Raw genomic sequence first — 27,358 nt, 5'->3', positions numbered from 1 at the left:
CACTTGGCTCATATCTGCTCACCCCATTTCTCCCTCACACTCATTTTCTCCCACTCAGGACTACTGAAACGATGTGCAGCCCCTCACTGAGGACTGGAGCACTGTCATTCAGCTCCCTGGAGCAGAAAGGAGGGTAGAATATGAAAATGTAGAGAAAGTGAGCTTTTGGTGCCTTGGAAGCTGAAAAGAAACTAACAGCTGCTGCCCATTTGTTAGCAAGACCTGAGCAAACTCTGGAACACACAGCCCTTATCACTGTCTTGGTACCTGGCAAATGAAGCAAATGCCCTCAGTGTACTTAAACAAGACAACCACAAAGGAAAAACATTTGACAAATTCCTAGAGGCTTTGAAGAGTCTGAGTCAGATGAAACAGGTGCAGAAAATGTTTCTTGCAGCTGGCAAACAAACAAGCCAGATACAAACCAAGAGGGGCTATGCCATAATTAGGGAGGTGACTGAGCAGAGCCTCTGAGGGATGAGTGTGACTGCAGCAGCCCATGAAAGCTGCAAACAGGGAAATCACTGGTCTGGGCTCACCCAGTCTCTTTTCACCTTCCCTCAGGTGTAAGGGCTCCCAGGTGGCTCCAATTCAGGTTACAGAGAACTCCCCAAAAATCCTTTTACATTATTTGTGTTTAAGCATAGGCTGACTTAACAGCTCTCACTGCCAAAAAGAAAGATCTCGCCCTCTTCACATCTGCATAACCACACTCCCTACAGCTATTCTGGACTCAATTCTGGCAGAAAACAACCCTAGGAGGGTCATAACTAAATATATAAATAAAGGAGCTTTGCTGAATTGGCAAACTGCACTGGCTTGCTAGCTTGTGATCAGATGAATACCAGGACAAAGAACAGCAGGGTGCAGAGGAGGGAGAGAAGCTAATGCTGCTGAGAGAAGTCTGGGTGGGAAGAGCTTGGCCCTGCTGGGCACTCAGCATCAAGAACATCCTAACACATGGGTATAAACACAATGACCAGGAGCTCAGTTCACTTTCTCTTTGCAGTAGTTCCAAAGAGTTTCAGAACTCCTCCATGTTCCACAATCCTGCAACTGCAGTACCTTTGAGACCAGCTCTTCCTTGTTATGCTACAGCCTAAACCTCCCATAACATGAATATTTTGTATTTTGGTAAATGCATGTAACGCATGGGGCTGTTTTTTAATTGCATAATGCTGGAACAAAACTGATAGAGTTTCTATGAAAGCATTTTCCAAACCTGAAATTACTGCCTGTAATTAGCATTAGTTGTTCAACAAGCTCCACTTAAAAAACTGAAAATAACAATTCCTTCAGTCATACCCAAAATGGATGCTCTGTGTGATCCCATGGAGTCAAAGCACAGTATTCACAGGTCTTCATGCAGAATATTCCTTAATTACTCATGAAACAATTTATGTAGTGTTAATAAGACAGGCATGAGGCAGAAACAACAGAGGCACAGACTGACTGACAGGCATTTAAAATTATAAAACCAGAATTAACCTTTAATTTAAGAGCGTAGAGCACCTAATCACCTGCTGCAGTGGGGTTGATTGCAAAGGGTGCCTTGCTGGCCTCTCACAGCACTCTGAAAATCGTCCATTTTCCGCCTTAGCTCCAGCTCCTGTGCTCTCAGATACCGTGCAACACACAGCACGCGGTCATAACATGCAGCAGGTTTTGCTCAACAGCCTCTGGCCTTGACAAAAGACCGTGCTATCTTCTGGGGGCACGCTCAGCTGTCACTCTGCAGCTGCTGAACTGTCACTGAAGCAGCTCCTTCCTACAAGCCAGCTGTCTAGTAAAAAGACTACAAGAGCCAAGAAACTCTATTGGAGTAAACAAGGGGAATGTCAGAAGTAGTAAAGTTCACAGTAGCAGTCGTGAGAGAAAGTCTACCTTTTATAGTTGTGAAGTATAGAGATGAGTTACTTCAGGTTTTGACTGGGGCTACTCTGAGCCATCCAAGAATAAGCTGCAAACCCTCCAGATATAAAACAAGTAAGGGTCTCACTAGCAGGTGATGCTCAATATCACCATGCCAAGCAAGTAATCAGAAAATGAACCCCATGAAATGGCTAGGGGAATTCTCATATTGTCACATTGCTACTTTGGCAGACCCTGCAATGACCTCCAGGATGCATTTTTTGTTGTTTTGAAGTTGTGCATGTTGTTCCAGATTAATAACAATCCCCAGTCAGCACTGGTTTTGACACTCTAGAAGCAGTATTGCCTCAAGTGAACCTGCATCCCTAAGCTGTTCCCAGTGGAGCTGATGTGTGTTCATGTTCCTTCTCCTCATAATTATCCTCTCAGCATCAAGCACAAGAACTCCTGGCAATGAAAGCTGAAGCTGTCTACATGCGCTGTGTGAAATACAACCTACTAAATACTTGGATTGCAGCACTGAGCATCGTTCTGACTAGACCAGCCTCTAGAAATTTGAAAATCCTGTCACCTAAGCAAAGAAAAGTAGATCAAGAGTCTTTGGGAGTCTGACCCAAAATCTCACCTAGTTGTGGTTCATCTCTGCTCTACATCTCTCAATAAACTCAATAAAAAACTGCTGGCAAAATCCTGTTAGTACACAGAGCCACAAAGCAGATTCACCCAATGGAAAATCCCCTACAGAGAAGTGACTGTGTGGGGGAGAATAATGGTCCATACAAGTGGCAAGCTAACTGACTGCCATGGCACAGCTTAACCATTCTTGGAGGTATGTTACTCTTAGGGACATTCCAATTTTAGGAGGGAATGAGTACACAACACCTGAAACTGAGCTCACTGCCTCAGAAAAAAACCATGCACTGTCCACAACTGGACAGGAAAAAGGGGCAGGTTTGATGTTGCCAGTTTCCCTCAGTGTCCATTTCCTAGGAATCCTTCAGGAGGTTCAAGGATCAAGATGAATTGTGAGCATGCGTACAGACTGCAGATCCTAAAGAATTGGTTCAATAATCCTTTCTTCTCCTTTGAGCATTTACCTACATGTATATTAATGTCATGGACCATTCCCAACAGGTACAGATCTGCCCAACTAGAGATGGCCAAACTCCACATCCAAAAAGTACCAGTGGCATTACTGTCCTCACTTTCATCAGAAGATGAAGAAAGTGAAGTAACTAAAGAACAGGTTCGTTCCATATTCCAGATGAGAGACAATTTTAGGTAAAAATTCCCTGCACTCTACCCTATCCACGACCCAAGGACTGCTTTGCTTTTCAAGAGGGCAGGGGAATATTTTGATTTTGATTCTGCACTTTGCTGCTACCAAGTGGGTTAGACCTGAATTTTCCTACATTTATGTGTACAGCATCAACACTAGTTTCTTGGTAATGTAACTCCTGGGTTTACACTTTTCATGAGAAGCAGTCTGTCAGACATGCTGCATGGCACTGCCAGTTTGGAGGTAGTTGCTGTTGGAGTTGGAAAGCAGTGCTAACATCCAGATCTTCAAATTCCCTCTTATTCAGTCTCAAAGAATGAGAAAGCACAAGTATTTATGAAGAGCGAGTTAGAAAGCAAGTCAATTTTTCTAGGTCCCAGTGAGGGAAGTGCAAGTGTGAAAAAACTGCGGATTCCAGGGTTATCATTTGCTCCCAAGCCTACAGGTAGTTCTATAAATAATGAAGACAGTCTGAGTATGAAGAACAGGTTTTTTTCCACACTTCTTACTTTTAACAGAGATTGGCACAAGTAATGGTAAAGCTAGATTCTGACAAAGCTTAGGTACCACCCCTGTATTGAGAAGTTTCAGAATTAGCATGGACACACAGCATGACAGCACTCCACCTGCTGATGCTCTTTCTGGGGATAGTGCTTTTTAAATTGTGTACAGACACTGTTAGGGCAATTCTGATTTTACTTAAAAGAGGTGATTTCTGAGAAGGTGCCAACTTCAGATTCACTGGTAAGGTGCTGACTGCCTTTCCTAGAAAAGAATCCTGGAAACAGCATTGAAGGTCCCTTTATACTCAAGGTTTGTATCCAATGTACAGCATACATTCCATGGTGCACAGGCAGCAGTTGAAATAACATGCAATGTCAGGAGATTGTGAGACTTGAAGTAATCTTCATAAGCCAAAAGCTGTTAAAAGTTTAATGGAAGATTTAATGTCATCAGGGGAAACACAAAATACTAAAAGTGAAGGTGATGCAGAAATGCAGCTGCAGAACAAGGAAAATCTCATGTTTTTACCTGCACATCAGCTACAAATTGGGCAGGAAATAAGAACAAGATCAGGGCACAAATACCACTCAGTGTGGCCTGGAGTGGGGAGGAGCTCGAATACAAACACAAGTGTCAGCATCTCCTATACAATGTTCAGCTTCTTTCAGCACCAGGAAAGCTAGGCACTATCACTGCTGTTTGTGCACACACATTCTTTTCCATCAAGACCTTAGCCAGTATACAGGCTTTAATAATTAGTTTCACAATAAAGACCTATGAATAGTATTATGATTTGATTATCATTTGATTGCTAACAGTTTTTGCTAACAGTACACAAAATACTGCAAGAAGCAGACAATTCAAGCACAAAATCATGATCAAAGCACCTGCTGCAATAAAGAAAAGATTTTTCTTTCGTTTTTAAATAGCATTAGTTAAACATTGATATTTAGAAAAATGCTCCTTGAAATCATCTCTTCAGCTACTGCAAAATTATATCCTTCATAAGAGTTATGTTCTTTCAAAACATTATTTATACAATATGATTATTTTTCTGGAATACACTTTTACATTTTTGCTCTCTGAGTTGGTATCTTTCTTTTTTTTTTTCTAGATAGAGCACATTTTCTACAGTGAAATATATGTGTGTATATATACTTACACATATGTGATACATGATCCAGACCAAGAGCATACAATTTGCATGTTGTAGTGTGCATATCTACCTGCTACTCAGACAGCCATTCTACTGATGCTAACCCATTCAACTCACACCTTAATTTGCTGAATATTAGATGGACAAGAGATAAAATAGCAAAGGGAAGTTCTCAGCAAAACAATTTTTCCAGAGCATACAGTCACACATGAACAGACCAATGGTTAGCCAAACATCGTGAGTGAAAACAAAGCAAAAAATGTTATACATTTATATAAAAATTCCTTTCAAATACACCACAAGAAATCATTCCCTATAAATGTCAACTCAACATCGTGTAGGCAACGTTATAAACTTAGCTGAAATACACATCCTCTACACTATAAAAGTTTGAGGAAGTACAGAATATTTTTCAAATACGAAGTAACAGAATAAAGGCAACCTTATTTCACCATACCTGTTGCCATTTGCCCTTAATTGCTGGATCTCTGATGGACTGGCAATGTCTCTGGATTTGCTGGATGACACCCTGGTAATACACCATAGAAGAGTCATAATTCCCAATGAGTGCATAGTCTCTTCCCTTTTTGGCATTGTCACAGATCTCTGCCAAATTCATCTTCACTCAGAAACCTAGAAGAGAATATAATCATCAGCAAAACTAATTTTACATGCTAGAGTAATTCAGTCTGTGAAATTCTAGCTTTCTTACTTCTCTCAAAGCTGAATTGTGTCTTTTTTTTTCTTTACCAAGCTTTTAGCTCTTGAAACATCAAGCCTAGGGTTTGAGATCATAAATCACAACTCATTTATAGTGATTAAAAACAAACAAACAAAGGGCTATACAACTTCTTCATTGCCTTTGGTCCCAATCTCATTAAATTAATGCAAGAAAATTAAATGCCCTGCCTACCTTGAACTTCAAGGATCTAACCTGCCAAACTTTAATTTGTAGATCACCACAATATATTAGCAGCCATCAACCTGTGAATCACAAATCACACAAGGCACTAAATTGCTTTTTATGCTGTTGGATTACATACGTGCCTAAATGCTTCAACCAGCACCATGGAAGTCTGCACTTAGCACTTCTGAGAGCCCTCACCCTAATGAGATTGCAGGGCTGCTGAATGACAGCTCCACTATAGGCAAAGCTGAGAGCCTCTTTCTGTTTAAATATTCTTGTGAAGTACATCAGCATCCAGATGCTGACTTGCACTTTTTCATTAAATCTAACATGTCCCTTTGGGATTTACAGCAGAGTTAGCATGCACATTTAAGACTTCTTAAAATGACACTTACCAAAGCACAACCTTTCCCTAGTACCTCAAACAATTTAGGATCAATACTTTTTCACTAACTTTTTCATATATAAGCAACAAATCATGGCACAAGTTGTAGGCAAACCCATATACAACTTCTCCCAGAAAAAGCTTGAGAAAGCAATATTAAACCATAGACTTGAAAGCATGAGGCGCTGATCAGAAAGGTCTGTATTTAAGGCTCGAGATCCAAGCAGTGCCTGCCTGCCCATCGAATTTATCCAAATCCCCCATAACCCCACATCTAAGTCCTTGCCATACAAAAGTAGCCTCAATTCCCTTGCCTTGACTCAGAACATGAAGTTCCCAACATTCATCTGGATGGACATATCAGGAAATCAAAAGTAAGATTAATAGCTATACAAGGCAGACAAACATCAGTGGAGAAGAGGTCAGCCTGAACCCACACACCAGGCCCACTCCTCTTGTCACTAAGCCCACAGTCACATGGCCTCCTTACTGGTGAATGTCCCAGCAAGAATCTGTTGCTCTCCCACTGCCCTGAGGATGATGGTGGCACCAGGGCTTGCTTGTCCCCGCTCCCTGCCTCTTGTCTCTGGCTGCTGGAAACCTCGAGGTGGATGCAGAATGTAGGTGGATGTGGCAACCACCTGTAATTTGCTCTCTCTCGGAGCTGAGGGAGGGCAGGATGGAGAGTTCTAGTTGTAGAACTCTGACTAGTAATAATTGGAGAGGAGGTGGAAAAATTTACATGGCTTAAAAATGTGATGGGAACCATACAATAATCTCCCATTTCCTCCATGAGTTTGGAGGCTCCCAGTGTGATGCTGGTGACACAGAAGGACAAGCAACAGCTTGATGGCTGATACACCACATTGTGGAGCTTCTGCATGCCCAGAGGCACTGAGACTTTGTGGAGGTGTTCAAGAACCATGGATGGCACTGAGGGACACTGTTAGTGGGCATGGAGAGGATAGGCTGATGGTTGGACTTTGTGATCTTAGTTGTCTTTTCCAACCTTAATGATTCTATGTAACTTGAAGCACACAGGGAAGTCACTGCATGTTCATATGCTCCTACGGTATCCTATCAATTGGGAAATGCCTATTATGCCTATTATATGTTCTGGAGAACTAGTCTGATTAGCAGAATCTTCTGCATTTGGGTATTTCAGTTTTACTTATCACTTATTCTAGACACCAAATCAGGTAATACTGACACGAAGAGGTGACTGTAACATCATCCACTTATGTGAGATGTGTTGGAAACAGTAACTGTTGACCTCAGTGCTAAGAAAGAGCTCCCCCTTATGACCAGGCAATGCTCTGAGGCCCTACTGCAAAAAGACTGACTAGTTCAAACTGATGGCAAAAAATTGTTTAAACAAAATGCAGTCCTTTTACACCTACTAGCTATGGTATGGTTCATTCAGAACAGCCAGACTTGAAAGCAGGGCAGAACATGCCCACAATTCAGGGAAAAAAAAATAATCAGGTCTTTTGGGGAAGGCCTTCTTTCCTGGATTGTTTTCTAGACAGCTACACACCAGTGAGAAGAGGCAGCTAGAACTAGGTAGAGGGTTTTTCCATATTCTATACACATTTTTTTATTATCTGCTTTGCATCAAATTATAAAGTTAATACACTGTGTACATCAAAGAAACCAGAAATAGAAAGTGCATAATTAATTTTGTGTCATTTTTAAGTATTTGCTTCTCCTGCTGTGCCACAGCTGCATACTTTAAGTAAATGTGTAGCAAGGGACAACTGTTGTCAAGTACATTTAGGACAACTTACACGTTCCTCGTGACACCAGCTTCCCATCTTAGCGTTGTATGGTTCTCTCCTGCACCAGACCATAACAGCTCCCCTGTACATCAAGGTATGCTCTGAGATTCCTCAGTTCACGGATCATTGACAAGCAGAGACATTACAGACGTTCCATCAGTAGAGCTGCCACACACAGGGTCTTAAGCCCACTTGTTAAAAACTCTGCAGCAGCATGGCTAAAAGGTCACAGGGGATATTAATCTCCATTCTTCGGAGCATAAGCTGAGCTGATCCCTAGCTAGGGTCAGGAAAGAATTTTTCTCCCACAGCCAAAGCAACGCACAATTGAGCAAGATCCAAAAGATGGTCTTTTTTTTCTTTTTTTTTTCTTTTTTAAGTATTAAAATATTAGACACTCAGAGAGATACCAGTGAGAATGGTGGGCAGGAGGGGGAGCGCAGGCACTGCTCCTTCTGCACACCATCTCCAGCTGAAGCGTGCAGGGCCATCCCCGCATCCATATTCACTGGGTGCTGCCAGGAGCAATCAGTGCCCTCACTTCAGGCAGGGTCTGCAGCAGGATTTTTTCCTCTTGCTTGCTACTACACACTCAAATTTGCAAATGCCAACACAGAAAGCATCTTTGCAATCTTTCTGTTTTTCGTTCATGCCAATGTGTTGAGACAATCAATTACACAACTGTGTCCCATTTTCTCCACAGGCGTTTGACTCCTGCACAGAGCAAAATGACATACATTAAATTGTGCCGTTATTCATTTCTTCTTTATTCTTACAGGCTCAGTAGTCACATCAAGCCTTGCCTGCTGCCTGCTAGTCAGACTTCTCTTCAAATCACTGTTAGTTTCCCCACAGATAAGGCTATAATACACAAATTCTGATGCTATGATTCTATGTTTTAACCTTGACTTGCATCTTTTTCTGACCAGAAGCTGACCTGAGCAGACCAAAAATTTTCCACAGCTCCCTGAGATTTCTGGACAGATGGTCGCACGTCATAGCAGCTGTGCAGTTCTGCTGACTGGGCGGCGGAACATCTGGCAAGGCCTGGGCATCCACAGATGAAGACCAGTTACTAATTCTGGTTCTCATTATCTGCAGAACAAATACACAGCGCAATGCTGCGCAGCCAGAAAAGCAATGGGAGAGACCTGATTAATATCGAAAGACAGAGCCATGCTCTTCAAAGAATCGTAAGGTTGAAAACCACCACTAAGATCACCAAGTCCAACTGTCAACTCATCACACCATGCCCACTGACCACATCCCTCAGTGCCACATCTGCACATTTCTTGAACACCTGCAGTGACGGTGACTCTACCACTTCCCTGGACAGCTGTGCCACTGCTTCACCACTCTTCCCGAATTTTTCTTAATATCCAACCTGAACCTTCACTGGTGGAACTTCAGGCCATTCCCTCCTGTCCTATTGCTGTTACATGGGAGAAGAGGCCAACCCCCACCTCACCACACCTCCTTTCAGGCAGTTGTACAGAGCAGTAAGGTCTCCCCTGGGCCTCCTCTTCTCCATACTGAACAATCCCAGCTCCCTCAGCCACTTCCCATCAAATTTGTGCTCCAGACCCCTCACAGCTTCACTGCCCTTCTCTGGGCCTCCAAGGCCTCAATGCCTTTCTTGTAGCCCAAAATCAAACACAATTTTAGGCAGAACCCTCCTGAAATCCTGTGCACAACTACACACCTCCCTCAACAGCATCATGATGGGCCGCAGCCAGTACGCAGCCTCAGAACATTTATCTCACGAAACAAAGTAGGGAAGGGAATTCCAGTTTTAGGCAACCATTGTGGCTGTGCAAGGACCTGCAGCTTAAACTGAGAGAAAAGGGGGAAATGTACACGAAGTGGAAGCAGGGTTGTGTATCCTGGGAGGAATACAGGGCTGTTGTCCATGTGTGTAGAGACAGGATTAGGAAAGCCAAGGCGCAGATGGAGCTGAACTTGGCGAGGGATGTGAAAGATAACAAGAAGGGTTTCTACAGGTACATAGGCAGGAGAAGACAAGCCAAGAAGAGTGTTCCCCCTCTGATGAAAGGTAATGGGGAGCAGGCTTCCTCAGACATAGAAAAAGCTGAGCTATTCAATAAATGCTTTGCCTCAGTCTTCATGGGCGCTGGCTTCCTGTATCTGCCAGAATCATGAGCCTCTAGGTAAGGGTGTGGGGAGTGGTTTCTGTCCCACTTAACAGTGGAACAAGTCCGAGTCCTCCTCATGAAATTGAACATGTGCAAGTCCATGGGCCAGATAATATCCATCCTGGGGTTTGAAAGAGATGGCTGATGTGCTTGCCGAGCTACTCTCCATCATATTTGAAAAATCATGGCTGTCTGGTGAAGTCCCCAGTGACTGGAAAAAGGGAAATGTTACTCCCATTTTTAAGAAAGGGGGAAAGGAAGACCCGGGGAACTACAGGCCAGTGAGCCTCACCTCTGTGTCAGGAAAGATCATGGAGCAGATTCTCCCAGAGGCTGTGTTAAGGCACATACAAGATAAACAGGTGATTTGAGACAGCCAGTGTGGCTTCACCAATGGCAGATCATGCCTGAGCAATCTGGTGGCCATCTATGATGGAGTGACAGCTTCGGTACATGGGGGAAGGGCGGTGGATGTCATCTACCTGGACTTTGGCAAGGCCTTTGACATGGTCCCTCACCACATCCTTCTCTCTAAATTGGAGAGGTGTGGATTTGAAGGATGGACTGTTCGATGGATTAGGAACTGGCTGGCTGGACGCAGCCAAAGGGATGTGATCAATGGTTCTGTGTCAGGGTGGAGCCAGTCACAAGCACTGCCCCTCAGAGGTTGGTCTTGGGACCGGTGCTCTTCAACATCTTCATCAATGACACAGATGATGGCGAGTGCATCCTCAGCAAGTTTGCTGATGATGCCACGCTGAGCGGTGCGGTCAATACATTGGAGGAGAGGGAAGCCATCCAGAGGGACCTGGAGAAGTGGGCCTATGAAAACCCAATGAGGTTCAATAAGGCCAAGTGCAGGGTGCTGCAGTTGGGTCGGCGCAATCCCAGGTATTTATACAAACTGAAGGCAGATCTTGAGAGAAGCCGTGCGGAGAAGGACTTGGGGGTCCTGGTGCATGAGAAGCTGGACATGAGCCAACAGCGTGCACTTGCAGACCGGAAGGCCAACTGTGTTCTGGGCTGCATTAAAAAAGGGGCTCCCAGTACAGGAAGGATGTGGAGTGGGTCCAGAGGAGGGCCACTAAGATGATCAGAGGGCTGGAGTACCTCTCCTATAAGGAAAGGTTGAGGGAACTGGGATTGTTTAGCTTGGAGAAGAGAAGGCTCCAGGGAGACCTCATTGTGGCCTTCCAGTACTCTAAGGGAACATATAAACAGGAGGGGGAATAGCTGTTTATGAGGGTGGATAGTGACAGGAAAGGGGGAATGGTTTTAAACTGAGACAGGGGAGGTTTAGGTTACATATTAGGAGGAAGTTTTTCACCCAGAGGGTGGTGACGCACTGGAACAGGTTGCCCAAGGAGGCTGTGGATGCCCCATCCCTGGAGGCATTCAAGGCCAGGCTGGATGTGGCTCTGAGCAGCCTGGTCTGGTGGCTGGCAACCCTGCACATAGCAGGAGGTTGAAACTAGATGATCTTTGAGGTCCTTTTCAATCCAGGCCATTCGATGATTCTGTGATGTAGGTGGTCTCAGCACTTGAATTTATCTGCTTTTCACTTGCACTTATTTTTATTTCCACATTCTAAGCAATGAACTGCCAGTTATTCTTCTCTTTCTTCTCTTTTTGCTGCTTCAGAGCTCTTCCTTATGATTAACCTAAACTTGTCCTTCTCCATTTCTGGCCATACTGTTCCTAAAGTCAGCTTTGACCAGTTTCAGATATCCTCCCTCAATTACGTTTTCACCTAATACAAACCAAGGATCCTACTTTACATTTTTCCCTTCAAGGTTAAAATTTGTCAAAATAGAGACATATAATGACATGACAACAGTAGAAGTGTGAACTGAAACACTACCTGGAATGTCATCAGGGAGGAAAGACATTTATTACTGCATCACCTGCAATCCCCATCAGAAGGCTGCAGAAGTGTATTTCTGACTGAAGTAGTCAGACTGCATTTCTTTCTGGGCATGATGTATTTCAACTGATTTTTTTTTAAGAATGTTATTTAAATATGCAATCATTAAGAAAAAAATCTTGCCAGTTTTATTAGATGATCATTTTCATGATGGATGTGAGTACACAACAACTGGTTTCCATTTCCAGTAATTAATTGTCCCTTTGAGAAGCGTTCACCAATGTCACAGACAATTGTCAGGCATTACACTGGTGTGACAAAAGCATTTTGAGTCATCACTGTCAGAGAGGTACAACCAGACAGGCTCACAAAGTTCCACAGCAAAATCTCTTTCCCCAGTAACCTGGCTTTCCTTTGACTTGCTGCAGCAGCTCCACGAACTTGGATGGGCACTAACAATCGTTATCTCACTGCATCACTACTTCTGCTAAAATACATGTGAATAAGTAAGCATGTGGCTCAGTTTCAGCAGTTTGGTTATCTGCTTTCTCTTAAGTGGCATTGGGCTTCTTTGCACTGAAAACCCCTTTGGAAACATTAGATGCAGAGATAATGGGAAAATGTGCATGGAACTGGTAAGATGAGACATGCACAAAGGCCTCAAACAACTGGTGTGGATTATTCCAAGAGCTGACTTAAAATGCAAGTGGAAAGAAAAAAATCTTCAAATGAAGTGAAGACATTCACCTCAGGTTAATAGGAATCACAAATACACAAGAACTCCCTAAACAGCTGGTCAGTGCATTAATGCTATTGCTCTGAACAGTGAGCATCCTGCAGAGCACAATGACCTTTTGCAAAGCCTCAGAACTACCTAGAAAGAGAAGTTCCAGAAATTGCTGTGCTGTTCCTACAACTGACTGCAAACTGCATTCTCCTCCAGAGTACCTAATGTGCCAACTTTGGGCTCATCCACACAGTCACATCTGCACTACTTCAGGTAATGACGTGCTCATCAACTAGCCTAGATAACTGAAATGAGAACAGCGAATGCAAATGCAATGGGACACTTGAGGGAGCGTAATTCCATGCACATGTGCTTTAGGTTGTGACAGTATTAGCATCTTCTTTGCTATCTGGACTCAAGTTGGTTTCAGCATCTCTCCTCTACAGCATGGTCTCCTGCACTTCTAGCATTAGTGCCACACCAAACCCAGAGCAGCTTGAAGTGCCCACATGATACCAGCCTAGAGGTGGTGGATCCCTCCTTCAGCAAGATGCACAGCTCAGATGCTTCAAGGCTTCTGCAGGGCTTGTCCAGAGCTCAGGGAAATGAAACTCAGTCCAGATCAGTAACCCTTCTGTCTCTCTCTGCATCAAACTCTCCACGTAAGCTCTTCTAGTGGAGGAAACATGCCACCAAAGACTCCCAGGATGGGTCTGTGCAGAACCAGCTTGGGTTCAAAGTGTTTGTTAGGTCAGTCTCTGAGTCAGTAAAGTTAAACTGTTCCTGCACCTGGCCCTGGATACAGCACATCCATGCTTCCACACCACTGCGACTCACAAGCGCTGTCAGAGCAAAGCCAGCTGCACAGAGATTCAGTTCTGGTGCTGCTACATTCCTAGTGAAGCTGATCTGCAAGCCAGATAAACTTTCCATGAATAATTGCAGGTTTAATGGACTCACACATGTGTTTATAACCCTGACTCATAAGGTCAGAATTTATGCTGGATGCTTTCCCTTCTTTGAAATTCCCCTTTGAATTCCAAAGAATTTGCTCTTTAGGACTATGAATGTTTCAACTTAGAATTTTGCTTTTTTAAAGTCTTCTGAAAAAACAGTCAGTATTCTTTAGAATGTATATGCATACTGCTGTTAGAGCTGCAGTTATCAAGTCTTGTCAGATTTCTCAGCTTGTCCTCCAAAGAATATTTTTTTTCTACAATTATTTACATAGAAAATCACAGATTTGGTTCCTTCCATTTGATCCTTCCATTTACTTCTCCACCTTGAGACTGTCATTAGCTGAGGGCAGGACACACTCCTCTGTGACCACTGAGGAGTCTGGACCTGTGAGCAGAGACTCCGTGGCCTGGGGAGCATCCAGGGCTGCTGGGGAGCCTCAGCCTGCCCAGGCTGCATCTGATGTCAGCGAAAGAAAACAAATAAATAAGTTTCTTATGAAGACAGGCTGAGAGAGGTGGGGTTGATCAGCCTGGAGAAGAGGAAGCTCTGGGGAGACCTGAGAGCGGCCTTTCTGTATCTAAAGGGGGGGCTGTAAGAGAGGACAGACTCATTATAAGGGTCCGTTGTAACAGAACAAGGGGAAATGGTTTCAATCTAAAAAAAAGATAAACTTAGCCTGTATATAAGAATAAACTTTTCTAGTTTTCTATAATAAGAGAGATGAGGCACTGGCACAGGTCACGCAGAGAGGTGGTGGATGCCCCATCCCCAGAGACACTCGAGGTCAGGCTGGATAGGGCTCTGAGCACCTGATGGAGCTGTAGGTGTCCCTGCTCACTGAAGGGGACTTGGATGAGGCAACATTTAAAGGTCCCTTCCAACTCAAATGCCTCTATGATAAATCAAACCTTCAACTACAATAAAGATCAAGCATCCACTGGATAGAAACCCTACTCTGAGAGCCACGTATTGGGAACAGGCATTCACATTAATATATGCAGGAAAACAACTGCAGGGATGCTTCTCAGATTGCCAGGGGGGAAATAAATAAATAATTAAATCCTTACAGCATACCAACAATGAATATTAGTATTTCACATATCATCTTGAACAGGAACTGTAGGTCTCCACGCCTACAGTAAGGTAAAGGAGAGCACAGAAGCCATCAGTAGAGGACACGGAGAGGCACAGGAGCCAAACGCACGGACACCGTGACGGCACAGCGGGCGCGATGCACGCCGTGCGGAGCCGCCAGCCCCAAGCCCTCGGCACCCTCCTGCCCTCCGCTGGCCTTCCCGCCTCCTCCAAAGCCCCGTGGACCACGCTCCCTCCCGCCGGTGGCTCGCTTTCCCCCTCCCCTCGCCCGGTCCCATCCCCGCGTCTGCGGCCCCTCCGTCCCCTCAGAGCTGAGGGAGCCGGGCCTGCCCATCTCCCCCCGCCCGCACCTGTCGGCACCCACCCCTCCTCACAGCGCTCCCCCGCGCGAGGGCAAAGCGCCGATTCCCCCCGCAACGCAACAGAGGAGCGCGCCGGGGGTTGTAGTCTCCACCCGCCGCTCCTCCGCTCGGCGCCAGCGGGCGGCGGGCGCCGCGGGACTACGCTTCCCAGCATGCCCCGCGGCAGCCCACCCCTACCTCAGCCCACGGCCACCCCCAGCGCCGCCGGGGCGGACGTCGTTGGGCCGCAGCGCACCGCGGCTCATCCGCGCCCCGAGGGAGCCGCCCCGCCATTACCTGGGAGGAGCGGGGTGCGTGTTCTGGCGCCGGCGGAGCGGGGAGGGGGACGCGGTCTTTTCTGCGCTCGAGTAGAGCGAGGAAGAGGGGTGTGGGGGTCGGGGGAGGGGTCGAGCAATAGCTAAAGGGGGACGAGGGGAAGAAGAGAGGGGCGCGTGGCGGCGACGGGCGGTTGCTATGGCGGCGGGGAGGGGCGCGGCTTCCTCTAAGCCCACCCCCGGGCGCGGCCTCCCCGCAGGGCGGGCGGTTCGCTCCCTGCCCGTGAGGGACGGCTCGGGGCTGGGTCGGGCTCGGCGGTATGAGTTAGGCGGCCGGGATGTGCCGCTAACGGCCCGCGGGCTCGCAGCGGGAAGGGGCGCGGCTTTCCGGCCGGCTGCAAACAAAGGAAAAGCCCTCTGCGCCTGCGGGGGGCGGCGGGCGTGTCCTGCGTGCCTCCAGGGATCGTGCTTCGCTCAGAATGCGGAGCTCCTCTGCTTCCGCGTCAGCTGGCGGGGCGGCTTGGAGAAAGAAAATACACTGCTGTCCTGGGTTGGCACGCAGGAGGAGGCTGGATGTGGCCTTTGCTAGGGGGTTTCGTCGCCTCTGTGTAGTAGATGTGGGGAGTTGGCTGTTCCTTGGGCAGTGCTTGGTAAGGCGGATGGCCTTACAGGGCATCATCTGCTGAGGGTGAATGTTGTGAGCAGCCTGGTTCCCGTGCAGGAACAGAGGCACACGCCTCTCTGAGGATGTAGTTTTGCAGTTAGTGCAGGCCAGCCTGTGTATATTGCCATCGGATGGGCAGTCCTGTCTTCCTCTCTGACAATCCTGGTTGGGTTGTCCTGTTTATTTACAAAGCAGTAACCCTGATGTTGCCATCTGGTGAGGCATGCCTGGGGTCCAACCCAGCTGAAAGCCAGTTATGCCCCTCCAAAAAACAGCTGGCTTTCAGCTGAGCCTACTGCTGAACGAGGTGAGCTGCAGCGAGCACCAGGAGGATGGAGGTGGAGGCAGGAGGAGCCCACTGAGACCACAGAAGAGCTGAGCTGCACTGCTGCAGTCACTCCCTGCTGCCACAGCTCCTGTGTGACAGTGCTGAGAGCGTCCTGCTAATAACAGCCTGGTGATAGCTCCCGATGGCAACATGATTTGTCTGGAAAATGTAAATTGCAATCTTAAGGTAGCAGCATGAGGTTGTATCTCACAGTGGAGTTCTCAGAAATGCTGACTGATGCAAGTGAAAGAGCAGGGATTGAAACTAGGTGCTGAGAGCATCACTTAATGCAGCATGTGTGAATGTGTCACTCATAGATGTACGTATCTCCCTTCCCTGATGTGGAGATTCTTAGGCCTTTTTGATTATTTTAGAACTGGAGCCAAAGCTGTGATGAATTCATAACAGCTGCAGCTCTGGCTTCCCCTTTTTCCAGCTTTCTTCAAACTTTCCTGTCCAGGACATCAATTCTTGCTGTTCTGTCACATACAAAAGCACAGATGCTATGCGGACATTGGAGACTTCAGTGCTTGTCAGGGAAAGCAGACATTACACAGCCCTGTGCCGCCATAATCCATTCTCAAAAGACTTATTGTACCTCTTATCACATTAGACAGCACATAAACTGCTTTGTCCAAGGCTCATATCCCTCATCTGGGAAACAGAGAGAAGGTTAGTTAGTTAGTCATAATCTCTGTGTGTGTTTTTTCCTTCAGTGTTTTCAGTAGTGTTTGAGGCAAGTTGTTCTGCTTTCTAGTGGTATAGGATATCCTTGCTCCCATTGGCCTCCGTTTGAAGAGTAGTTACTGAACACAGTAGTGATTCCTTGTCACTCTTGTTGGACCTCTCAGAAGGAAGGTCTGTTTTGGGAAGTGTCCGTCTGCACATTTTGCCAAGATCTGTGAAGTGGCAACAGGAAGAGAACAACTTCTCCAAAATCTAGCCATGTACACTAGCTGTATGTAAGGATTATAGTTCAGGCTGAAAGGGGCTTGGAAGGTCACTTAGTCCGGTCTCTTTCTCACTTTATGTCTGTATGGTCTTTGATATGAGATATGGAAAAATGAAGAAGGACTAACAGCCATCAGGAATTAATAAATTCGCTAATAACATAAAAGAATGGTAGCCATGAGTGTGATATTTTATAGCTTTTACTGCTGCTGTGATCAGACAGACTCCAGCTTACCTGGCTGGGGTGACCTAAGAAATATTACTTCCCTGACTGTCTGTTCTGCCTCTGGACTGAAGATTATTGCCTCCACAACAGTCCCAGGAATGGAAAGCGCAAATGTTTCTAATACATTTTAACGTAAAATATGGCATTAAACTGATCTTTATCTACAGTTTGAGCTAATTTGTTGGACATCGTATTAAAACAGCTGGGACTCGTGCATGTATTTCATTTCAGCAACTTGCTGTCGTACAGTGATCTCAGGCGAGGAGAGTGAAGGAAGTTTCTGTGTGAGGGTGATGCTTCACTGAAACTTCTTTTACAGCTGGTGTATTCACAGGTCTTACTTCTTTTTATTTTCTTGATAAAGGTTATATATGTAGCAGCTTGGGATAAGAGATGATGCTGGTGGGTGTCAGTGGCTGTGGTTAGACAGGCTCCAGCTGTGGTGGTGGAGAAGGGCATTACTCACAGCTGAACCCCAGAGACTTATCATGCCCCTTTGCAGCGATCTGCAAATCTGCCAGCTGAGCTGATTGCATGCCCTCTTTCTCTGATTTATTCTAGTCAGTTCAGTCAGAAGCTGATATAAATTAATGGAGCTCGTTTGCTGTGAACGTTTGATTTGGTTCAAAAGTGTCTCTTAAGGTAGAATAATTGCAGACACTGTCAGATAAGTTTAAAGCTATTCACAGTTAGGGTCTGTGTCAGATTAACAAAACTGGTTTCTAAATTGATTTGGTTATCGTTACGTAAATTCCATAGACTGTGTCTAACTTAGGTGGTTGGTGCAGGCTTTTAGCACAGAGTTGCAGGGAACTTCGTTTGTAACCTTCTCCCACACACAAAGTTCTGCAGGAAAAGATTGAAGGCATGTGAAGTGAGATACCTATGAATTGTGAACTGCCATTTGCTTTTGTCTTCTCTTCCCCTTGCAATTATATTTAACTTGACTGCTGGAATTACTATGCCTTTGTAATAATGCTTAATGCTCACATGCAGACATAACTCTTCACCAAAGGTCTTATAGGTTACACTGAGAAATGCTGTAATAACAGAAGATAAAAAAACAATAGGGAGGCAATTGAGAAAAGAAGGAGGATGTTGCATATTCATGGCTATTAACCTTCAGGGGAAGATATGCACAACTTAGTAAAGGCATCAGTAGATACACACTGTTAATTTCTATACACACACAGTAATTCTTCTCCTGCCTAGAGATTTTTATTGGATGAAATTTATCATATTGAGACATCTACTCATTTCTTTTCTAGGAAACTCCATCAGAGCCTGAACCTCCAGAATTTGTGACGGAGCAGCAACACAGAAGGATGTAGTCAACATCTTTCATACAAGGTACATCTCAAATGCAATGGATTGTTAATGAAGAGCAGTTCAAGGGAAAGCTGTTGAGATTTCCATTCTGCCAGAAAATGAGGGTAGGAATGGCCAATGGTTATTGTATTTAACTGTTCAAATGTAAACATCTTCTTGTTGACTTGTGTGTATAAATTAGGCTTCCTCTAGTTTTTCTTCATAGTGGAGAGAGAGAGGTACCTCTCTGACCAAGATGGACTGTGTTGTATGTTTAATTTTTTCCAGTGCTTACAGGAGGAGTAAGCCAATCACCATGAAATTAGGTGCCTGCTCTGTAGATGCATAAAGTCAGCTGAGAGGAGTCTGTTGTGTTGTTAGAGTCCAAGAAAAAGATATCAGGACAGTTACAACTAAATTGATTGAAATTACAAAGAACAAGCCAATGTCTGAACAGTAGAAAATGCAGGTAGAAAAAAGGTAGCTCTTTCAACTGTGTTGTAGCAAATCCACAGTAAGTTGGGAAAAATGGTGATTCTGCTTTTGGTCTTTGGACAGAAATTAGAAGGATTATCAGAAATTAGGATGTTGTGTTTCTTGGTCTTTTTTGGATCAGCAAAAGGATTTTGCATCTCCTATAGCATTTGGAGAAGGAGTAAGAAAGTAGCTGACAATAGTCAGAGAGGAAGACTGCAATGGAAACCCTAAAGAAAGTGAAGCTGGGCCCATGAAGCTGTGTGTCAGCAATTGTTACCTCAAAACTGGGATAGGAAAAGAAAAAGTTTATTCATATCATCCCAGCTCTGTGGTGCCTCACCTGATGGTATAAGGTGGCAGAGTTTCACAAATTTCATCTGTGTGCTGGGGCTGACATCTAAGAAGTTGTCTGCAGTACACAATTAAGCAAAAAATGTTTGTTAGTATAACTCTTCCATGGTGAATTGTGGATTTTAGGCTGTGGTGCTAAAGATATGACAATTCTGGAGTCTGTCCTTCTGCAGTAATTCTGAAACTTTTTGTATAATTTCATCTACGTTTGACGAAAGGGTTGATGCCTTAATGATAACTGAGTTTCTTCTAGTTCTTAGTAAGTGGTGTGGTAGAAAGAATGGGCACAGTTGGTGCTTCTGCTGAGCGCAAGGTAGGCAGAAATGAGATGTTAAATATTTCACTTGGCAACAAGGTGCGCAGTCCGGATGTTTTAAGTGACCAACTGCTCCATGCAGACTGCTGCTTGCAGCACCCACCTCTGTGCACAGCTGTGGTTGCATGCATGACCCATAGGCAGCTGTTTTGTTGAAGTATGAGTGCTGAGGGGAAACAATTACAAAGCCATAGGATACTAGCCTCCAATGGCTTGAACCAAACAGTTATCTCAGTTGAGCCTGTTAACTCAGAAATGGGCATAAATTTAGGTCATGCTGGTATATATTATTCTCCTTCCCCTGTAGGTACTTCTCTAATTTAGAAGTGGTAGTTTCAAATTCAGGAGCAGTTGGGCAGCTTTTTACACACTGCTTAGGTGTCCAAACCAGTGGAATAAACAAAGCACAGTCTAATACATATTAATGGCTTGTCCAGCGTATTCAATTTATTAGGTATTTTAGTTCCAGCTCTGCAGTGTGAGATATTGGAAGATGAATTGGCTTTAGCAATCCACTCCTGTAAACACATTCATCCAGAACAGAAGGTAGCTACATATAAAGAGTGTTCTTCAAGGTATCAGTAATCCTTTTCAGGGTTGTCTTGAACATCCCTTTGAATAATACTGTGATCAATGGCAGTGATGGTGGTTATGTTTGGAACATTTGAGGAACAAATTGTGCTCTGGTATTTACGCAAGTATCAGGAATCTGCAAGTCAGGAGTGCAGAAGGTAAGCAAACCAATGGCCGTGCATTTGTATTGAAAAAATGACTTCTGCCATTCACTGAGAACTTCTTACCTCCATTTAGCAGTTCTGAGAGAATAGGAGCAATGTAGTAAATGGCAAAATAAAATTACTAATGAAACTTTAGCCAAAATTACTAATGGACTTTGAAAAAGTGCTTATGGAGAACAAAAAAAAAATTAAATAAGATATGCTAGTCATCATTTCAATGGTCATGTTTCCCCATTCTGGTCTTCTGGTGTGATTATTGTAAGGAATATACTGTGGTTTCCATGTGAACGACTTAATCTGATTCATATTTTGAGGGGCAAAAAAAGGGAATCTTTTTTTTAACTTTGAAATTTGGGCTGTACTTGCAAGATGTGCATTTGTTAACTGTTCATTTATTTAATAAATGAGAAACAATTGTGTCAGTAGAGGGTCAGCAGAGGGTCAGCAACACAACTGCATCTCATAAAAGAACAGGCATTGTTATCATAGCTTTGGTTAAACTTATTTTAAATTATTATAGCATCCCGTTCACATTCTTGGAGGGAATATTCACTGCATGCATTTAAACACACAACTTAGATGCCTAATTTAGGAGGCTTGTCTCTCCAGATGCCTTGCATAGTTGAAGGAGTGAGAGAGGCTCCTCCAGAGAGCAATTCAGACTATGTTAGTGAAGCTTCGGCTCTGAATTATCATCTGGAGGAGCCTCTTCAGCTTTGAGAGCTGTTCTATGCTATTCTTTGCGTCTTTTCCTTGGCAACAAAACTAATGTTGCCAGTGAACTAATCTCCACCCCTCAACACTTGCTTATCACTGTCACTTGTGCCAGCACAGCTGTTTATGTGGTGGCACTGGCAGCTAGGTTGGTGAAAGACACTCTGAGAAAGATGCTGCTTTTAATTCAGACCACACCACTGATCTGTTTTATTGTTCGACTTTGTAAACGATTTAACCTGCGTGCCTGAGGAAGTGATGAGCTTTAGCAAGAGTCAGAAATGAATTTTTGAACTTGGGGACCTGTCTGCTGAGTGTACCCCCAGGAACAAGATGTATTCAGCTTCAGGGTTTAAGTTCAGGAGACAAAGTCCTTTATCAAAGCATCATTCTGTTCACATACATTATTTTTGTATCAGTAGTGTTTCAAAAATATCCTAGAGGTGTTTTTATGGTTTGCATCACTGTAAGAAACAGATAGTCTAACCTAATGTATCTGTTACTCATGTGAAAATAGCTGTAGTTCACTAACAAAACAGCATGTAGGATTTAGAAACATACCAGGAAAAGGTGTGTTAAACTGTATGAAGACAGCGTATGAGCATACATGAGAGCACGGTGTAGTCACTAACATAGAGCAACTGCAATCAAGTTGGAGTAGCTGAAGAAGTTCCCCCCTTTCATCAGACACACTAAAGGCGATTTACTTCTGTGCATGAGCTAATTGCCTTAGATTATTTTCAAAACTATTGGACAGTCTGGCCTTTTGAGTGGTGCTTCAGTCAACCTGTTAGATGTATGCTATAGGAAAAAAATGAAGCAGTCCTATAAGGTCCAGTTTCTCTCCATTGGCTATGGAGGGAGGTGAACTGCCTACGTCAGTTAGGAAATAGCTGTGCTGGGCCAGCTGAATCCCACCCACAGACAGCACGGCTGTTCCCCATACTTAGCACCACAGACTGCAGGGAATGTACTGACCTCTAAAGCCACTCACACTTGGCTGCAAGCATGACCGACTAAAACGTCATTTTCTGATTATTAAAAATCACTTTTGAGGGATTCCATGCCACCAGTGACCATTGCTCGGACACTTCTGCAGTCTCTAACAGTTAAGGCATTTCATGTTGTTACTGTATCATGTTTTAATAGTGTCCTTTTAAAACAGTTAGGAATGCTGGCCACAAACCCAATGAGGTGAGAAATTTGTTAATAAGTTTTAATAGTTAATAATTTTTACATGGCATCTTGGGTGCTGCTTTTTAAAGTCCTGTAGCCATCAGGATAGATTTCTTAATAACCTGTGAAGAGATTGTTTAGTTATATATTTATCCATGACCTTCTGTAACTTGACCTGGCTAATTGCTTTTTCTGGCTGTAGTCTCACCTCACAGTCCTTCTCCGTGAAAGTAAGAATGAAAACATTCATAAAGAATCACTGGCTCAGCCCCAGCTGCAGAGTACTGCTGCTGACTGCTCTGCCTGCACCACATAGCCCTGTACACTGGATCTTATCTGTGTACTTTGTGGTATTTACCTGGTCCTGCAGCAGAGTTGTTATTTTAATGTATTTTTTCAGCTTAGAGTGTGAGGGCTGTACAGCATCCTGTAGAGTGGTGGTGTTATAACTTGAAATGTAGTATTACGTGCCCTGTGGTACAAGTGAGGGCATTTGGAGGAGGGGATTTGCTGAACCCGTTGGGACACTGTTGCACAACGGGGATCCAAGGATACCTGATAGGACATTCTAGGCTTTATTGTCATCTGGGAGTAGTCCTGCAAATGAACTACCCAGGATTCATGCCTTATCTTAAAGGCAAGACCTGTATCCAAACAGATCACAAAGGAGAAAGTTGACAGGCAGCAGGGATGCTCAGCTTCTCTTGGCTGTGTTGTAGATACAGTGTAGATGTTTTAAGTGCCTAGCTTAGTTCTATGATGGAGTGAATAGGACATAAGCACATAGTTTCATACAGGTTACCTCAGTACATACCATAGCTGTAAATAGACCTTGAATACAGAAGTGGTTAATAGCATATATTGCAAGCACCTTAGCATTTCATGCATGTTGCTGAAATAAAGTCACTTACATTCCTGGTTAGTAGCTCTACCTGCAACTCAGCAGAGCTTTGACTGGCTCTTAGATCTAAAAATAAAATTCTCCTTACTGAGATACCATATAATTCAATGATAGTCTCAGTGGGGAGGTAGTGGAAAAGTGGAGTAGATTAAATTAATTGTTGTATGGAAGCTTTTCATACATTGCGTGGGATGCTTATATTCTTCATTATACCATATGGTATCCAACTGTAACGTGATAAAATTACTATTGCAGGACAATAAATAACATCATGATTATGTGTTACAGGTCCCACCTCATACGTGCAAAACGAGTAATTATAGTTGGAGTGAATAATGGAGATTTGACTCTTGTATACAGGAATACATTTAATGTATGGACAGGACACAGTGTTGTTGTTAAGGGTGGGAGTTGTCTTTTCTGACTTTACAGATTCAATAAGGTGTGGGCTCTGAGCCAGTCAGCTATCTCCAATTGCACCTGTGGTCAGTGGAGGGCAACAGCCATTTCAGAAGATAGATGGCCCCTCCAGACTTGGCCGAACATTTTTAGAGGGATGACTCTCAGAACTTCACACAAGCAAGAAATCTTCAACAGTATCTTCTAGAGGAAAATGAAATGCGTACAGGAAAAGCTGTTCATATGTTGTTACCTTTCTCAACAAATCTCCACCTGTATTCTCTGCTTCAGCAGACAATCAGAAATAACAAAACTTTTGATAATATTTAGGTCTTCTTTTACATATCCCGGTGATGAAAGTTTAACTGTTTCTCTGGGCAGTTTACAGCTTAATTCTGGGCAGTTGTCTAATACTTAATGTAAATCACCTTTGCTGCAATTTAACTCAATTGCTTGTCCTAGTGGACACAAAGAGCATCTATTTCATTATTCTTTGCCATGATTTTGCATATTTCGAGATTATTATTCCCAGTTCCCTCCTAATTTTCTCTGTTCTTGACACCATTTGTGTCTTGAGACTGAAATAAAGTACTGTTGTGATGCTAGTGGGATTTATGTACAGTTAAGCCTCACAGACAAAATGTAAGGGGAGTGAAAATCTAGAGGTTGGATGAGGGGAGAGTGGAGGTTGTTCTCCATCTCACCTTTCCCTTTAGCATTGCAACTGATTTCACCTGACCCTGGACTCTCATTGTTCCTGTCCACCACACTGTGATGGAGGTTATAAGGCAAGGGGACATTAGAGCTCTGGAGCTTCCTCTTTGTTCCATATTATTTGAATTTAGAAAGTGAACCAGGCCAACATCTGCATGGCCCCCAGTAATCTAGGTCATCCAACGACTCCATAAGAGCACTGATATTTCCTGGTACACTTACGATTGCAATATTGTTGTGTTGTTACTCTGTCACTCCATGCTAATTTAGATGGAGTAATCCCAATTCATTCTGTCCTTTCTGATAAATCAGAGGGAGGTGGGGATTAAGTGTTTGATTGATTGTTACCCTTTCATGAACTCCTACTAGTTCACAGCTTCCAAAGGCACGATGGCTACACTCAACAGTGAAAATCTAGGGACTTGCTAGTCAGTGTTTATGAGCATAATGTAGTTTTTGTATCATATCTTTCTTTTTTCACTTTCTTTTTTCACTGGGTTTCTACACTTTCTAATTTACTTACAGTGACACTTCCACAATTTCATCAAAGACAAGGAAAAATCCAGTTGTTCTGTTTGTGTGTATTGCCTAAGGATCTTGAAAGCTACCTTTAATACAGAACATTTCACAGGACCATGCATTATGCCACAAAATGATTCTTAACATGTTAATTTAAAACATATTTTTCTATAGATTAGTTCATAAAGAGGAAGGAAGATATTTAGCTCCAGACAGCACTTGCAATAGAAGTCAGTTATTTTTCTACAGCATTTTTCCTTTGAAATAGCACTAAATGATTTCCAGAGAGAGGAAGAACGTAATTTAATGATCCCTTGCACAGTTCTAACACCTTTCATCGCAGCATCTCAAAGCATTTCAGACAAGCCTGAAAGCTTGCCTGTTCTTCTCCAGCTATATCAGTTGGCCTAATAAAAGATATTATGTCTTCCTACACACCTTGTATTGTTTAGCAGTCAAAGTTATCATCATTGTTTTACAGATAACTAGAAGGAGGCACAAAGAATCTATGTAGTTTCATTTCAGACAGTGAATTCTGTGGGGTCCCATTTTCAGTGAGGCTCCAGGCTTTGCAGGATACGTGCTCTCAGATTACAGTCAGGTGTGGAGCAAAGTGTTTGTCCCACTGACATCAGTGGCAAATTCCCATTGATCCGAATAAGGCTGAAATCGTGTGCTAGCTTTTCCAACTGCTGCCTGCCAAAATCAACTTCAGACCTGCACATCCTGCCTTGTGCGTCACTATTAGTAACGAAGGTTCTGCAGCCCACATCGTGTCTGCTGTTATGTTCTCAAGAAGTGATCAAGACAAATCTAAATGAGGAATGAGAGACCCCAGCAACAGGAGGGGTCGTTGCACAGTGAGTGTACTTGTTAACAGTCTCCTTGCAGTTACTGCAGATGAATCCATCTGCCTTTTATGCACACGCTCTGTGCTGACGAAATGAGCCATATGAGAGCTGTTTGAGTCAGCTTGCACTGACGTGGATGCGTGCTGTCCTCGCTGGCGAGTGTCCCAGGTTACAGGTGTAGTGCCAAGACCTCCACAAAGCCTGTGTCAGGTCCTGCTATCGTTTGACCTTTTCTGATTAAAAGACAGTCTAACGTTTTTGAGCAAATTGAGAGATCTCATCCAGCTTTGTATGTGTCTAGTTAAGATGGCACATTTGGCTCTATGGCACCACGTGCAGCTCTAAACAAGTGCTGTCTTGAGAAAATAGTCTCAAAGAATTGTTGAGCAATCTTTCCACTAAAATGTTCATGAAGTGTGCACTGTCATCAAAAGCTGTATGCTACAAGAGAAGTAAGCAATTTAAAATATAGATGAAAAAAGGAACACAAAGGGAGAAAACAACTGTGTATGCAGTGTACAGCTGTCCTCTTTTTGCTGTTGAGGATGGCTGAATATGGTCCTGGTAAGAAAAAGGATCATTCTCTCTCCCTGTATTGTCCATTTGTTCCATACTGTAGGACTTTTCTCAAGCTTACTGAAGGTGTGGCCACCCAGTCCTAGTATATTTTTGATAATTTTCTATCTAAGTGCTCAGTGAATACTCTGCCTATTGTGCTAGATGGAGAACAGAAAGCTCTTGCTCATCTGGCATTTGTTATCTACAGCTGTCTTTCCCTCTTTCTTAGTTATTTCAGGTTATGGATAAGTGAGAGGAAAATAAAAAGGAGTTTTTCATACCACCAGTTTCAATTTGAAGCTAAAGAACTCCAAACTGCAAGTCTCACAAAAACATTCTCTGGTCTTTTTGGCTGAATTAAATGTTGGTCTTTCTATTATGTCTTATATTATGAGCTGCTTGTGGATCTTTATATCTGATCATTCTCTCCTTGTGTTGGAAAACAATATGTGGGAGTTTCTTTCCCTACCAGATCTTTGTGGGTTACTTGCTAGTAAACTAATTTTACATGACTCAGATTTAAATAATAAAAAGGCTTAACTCCAGCCCAAGAAGAGTTTATTGTCCACAACTGTAGCCTAGAGACAAACCCCAGCACCTTTGGGACTCAGCTGAGGCAGCAATTAGGCAGCATTTTATTGTGATGCAGTGAATACGCAAAAGATGGAGCTGGGATACTCTCGAGAGCTTAGAAACAAAATTGGCTTCCTGGAGAGAGAACATAAGAAATCTGGCAACCTAAAAATATTTAAAGAGCTTAGGGTTCCCAGGGGAGAATTTCAAGCTATTGAAGTGGAAAAGACTGAGCATTTGCTAAGATTGAAAAAAAAAAAGGGGAGGGGGCTACATGAAAAACGACAAAGTGTACAGAT

At 43.7% G+C, this 27,358-nt stretch overlaps 1 protein-coding gene and 1 long non-coding RNA gene across 8 annotated transcripts in view; one reads left to right on the top strand and one right to left on the bottom strand.

The window, feature by feature from the left end:
- The window catches only part of KATNAL1 (katanin catalytic subunit A1 like 1), a 42,297-nt gene extending 26,850 nt beyond the window's left edge, over positions 1 to 15,447 (bottom strand). For 2 of the 4 annotated variants that reach the window (XM_048931967.1, XM_048932003.1), the window contains exons 1-2: positions 15,319 to 15,447; positions 5,269 to 5,444 (exon numbers count right to left, since the gene is read on the bottom strand). In XM_048931967.1, the coding sequence (XP_048787924.1) occupies positions 5,269 to 5,430 (162 nt within the window). In that variant the 5' untranslated portion in view covers positions 5,431 to 5,444; positions 15,319 to 15,447. Of the gene's footprint in view, positions 1 to 5,268; positions 5,445 to 7,890; positions 7,980 to 8,818; positions 9,270 to 15,318 lie in introns of those variants that run through there. The other 2 variants (XM_048931976.1, XM_048931986.1) reach the window with 2 other exon arrangements.
- LOC125687203 (uncharacterized) overlaps positions 15,181 to 27,358 on the top strand; it is a 52,678-nt gene continuing 40,500 nt past the window's right edge. Inside the window, exons 1-2 of one of the 4 annotated variants that reach the window (XR_007374023.1) lie at positions 15,181 to 15,332; positions 18,734 to 18,815. This is a non-coding gene — a long non-coding RNA (uncharacterized LOC125687203). The remainder of the gene's footprint in view (positions 15,333 to 18,733; positions 18,816 to 27,358) is intronic. The other 3 variants (XR_007374020.1, XR_007374021.1, XR_007374022.1) reach the window with 3 other exon arrangements.

The sequence above is a fragment of the Lagopus muta genome, chromosome 1, assembly GCF_023343835.1.
Source record: "Lagopus muta isolate bLagMut1 chromosome 1, bLagMut1 primary, whole genome shotgun sequence".
NCBI lineage: Eukaryota > Metazoa > Chordata > Aves > Galliformes > Phasianidae > Lagopus > Lagopus muta.
The sequence above is the reverse complement of the archived record's forward strand: the minus strand, read 5'-3'. Positions and strand labels throughout refer to the sequence as shown.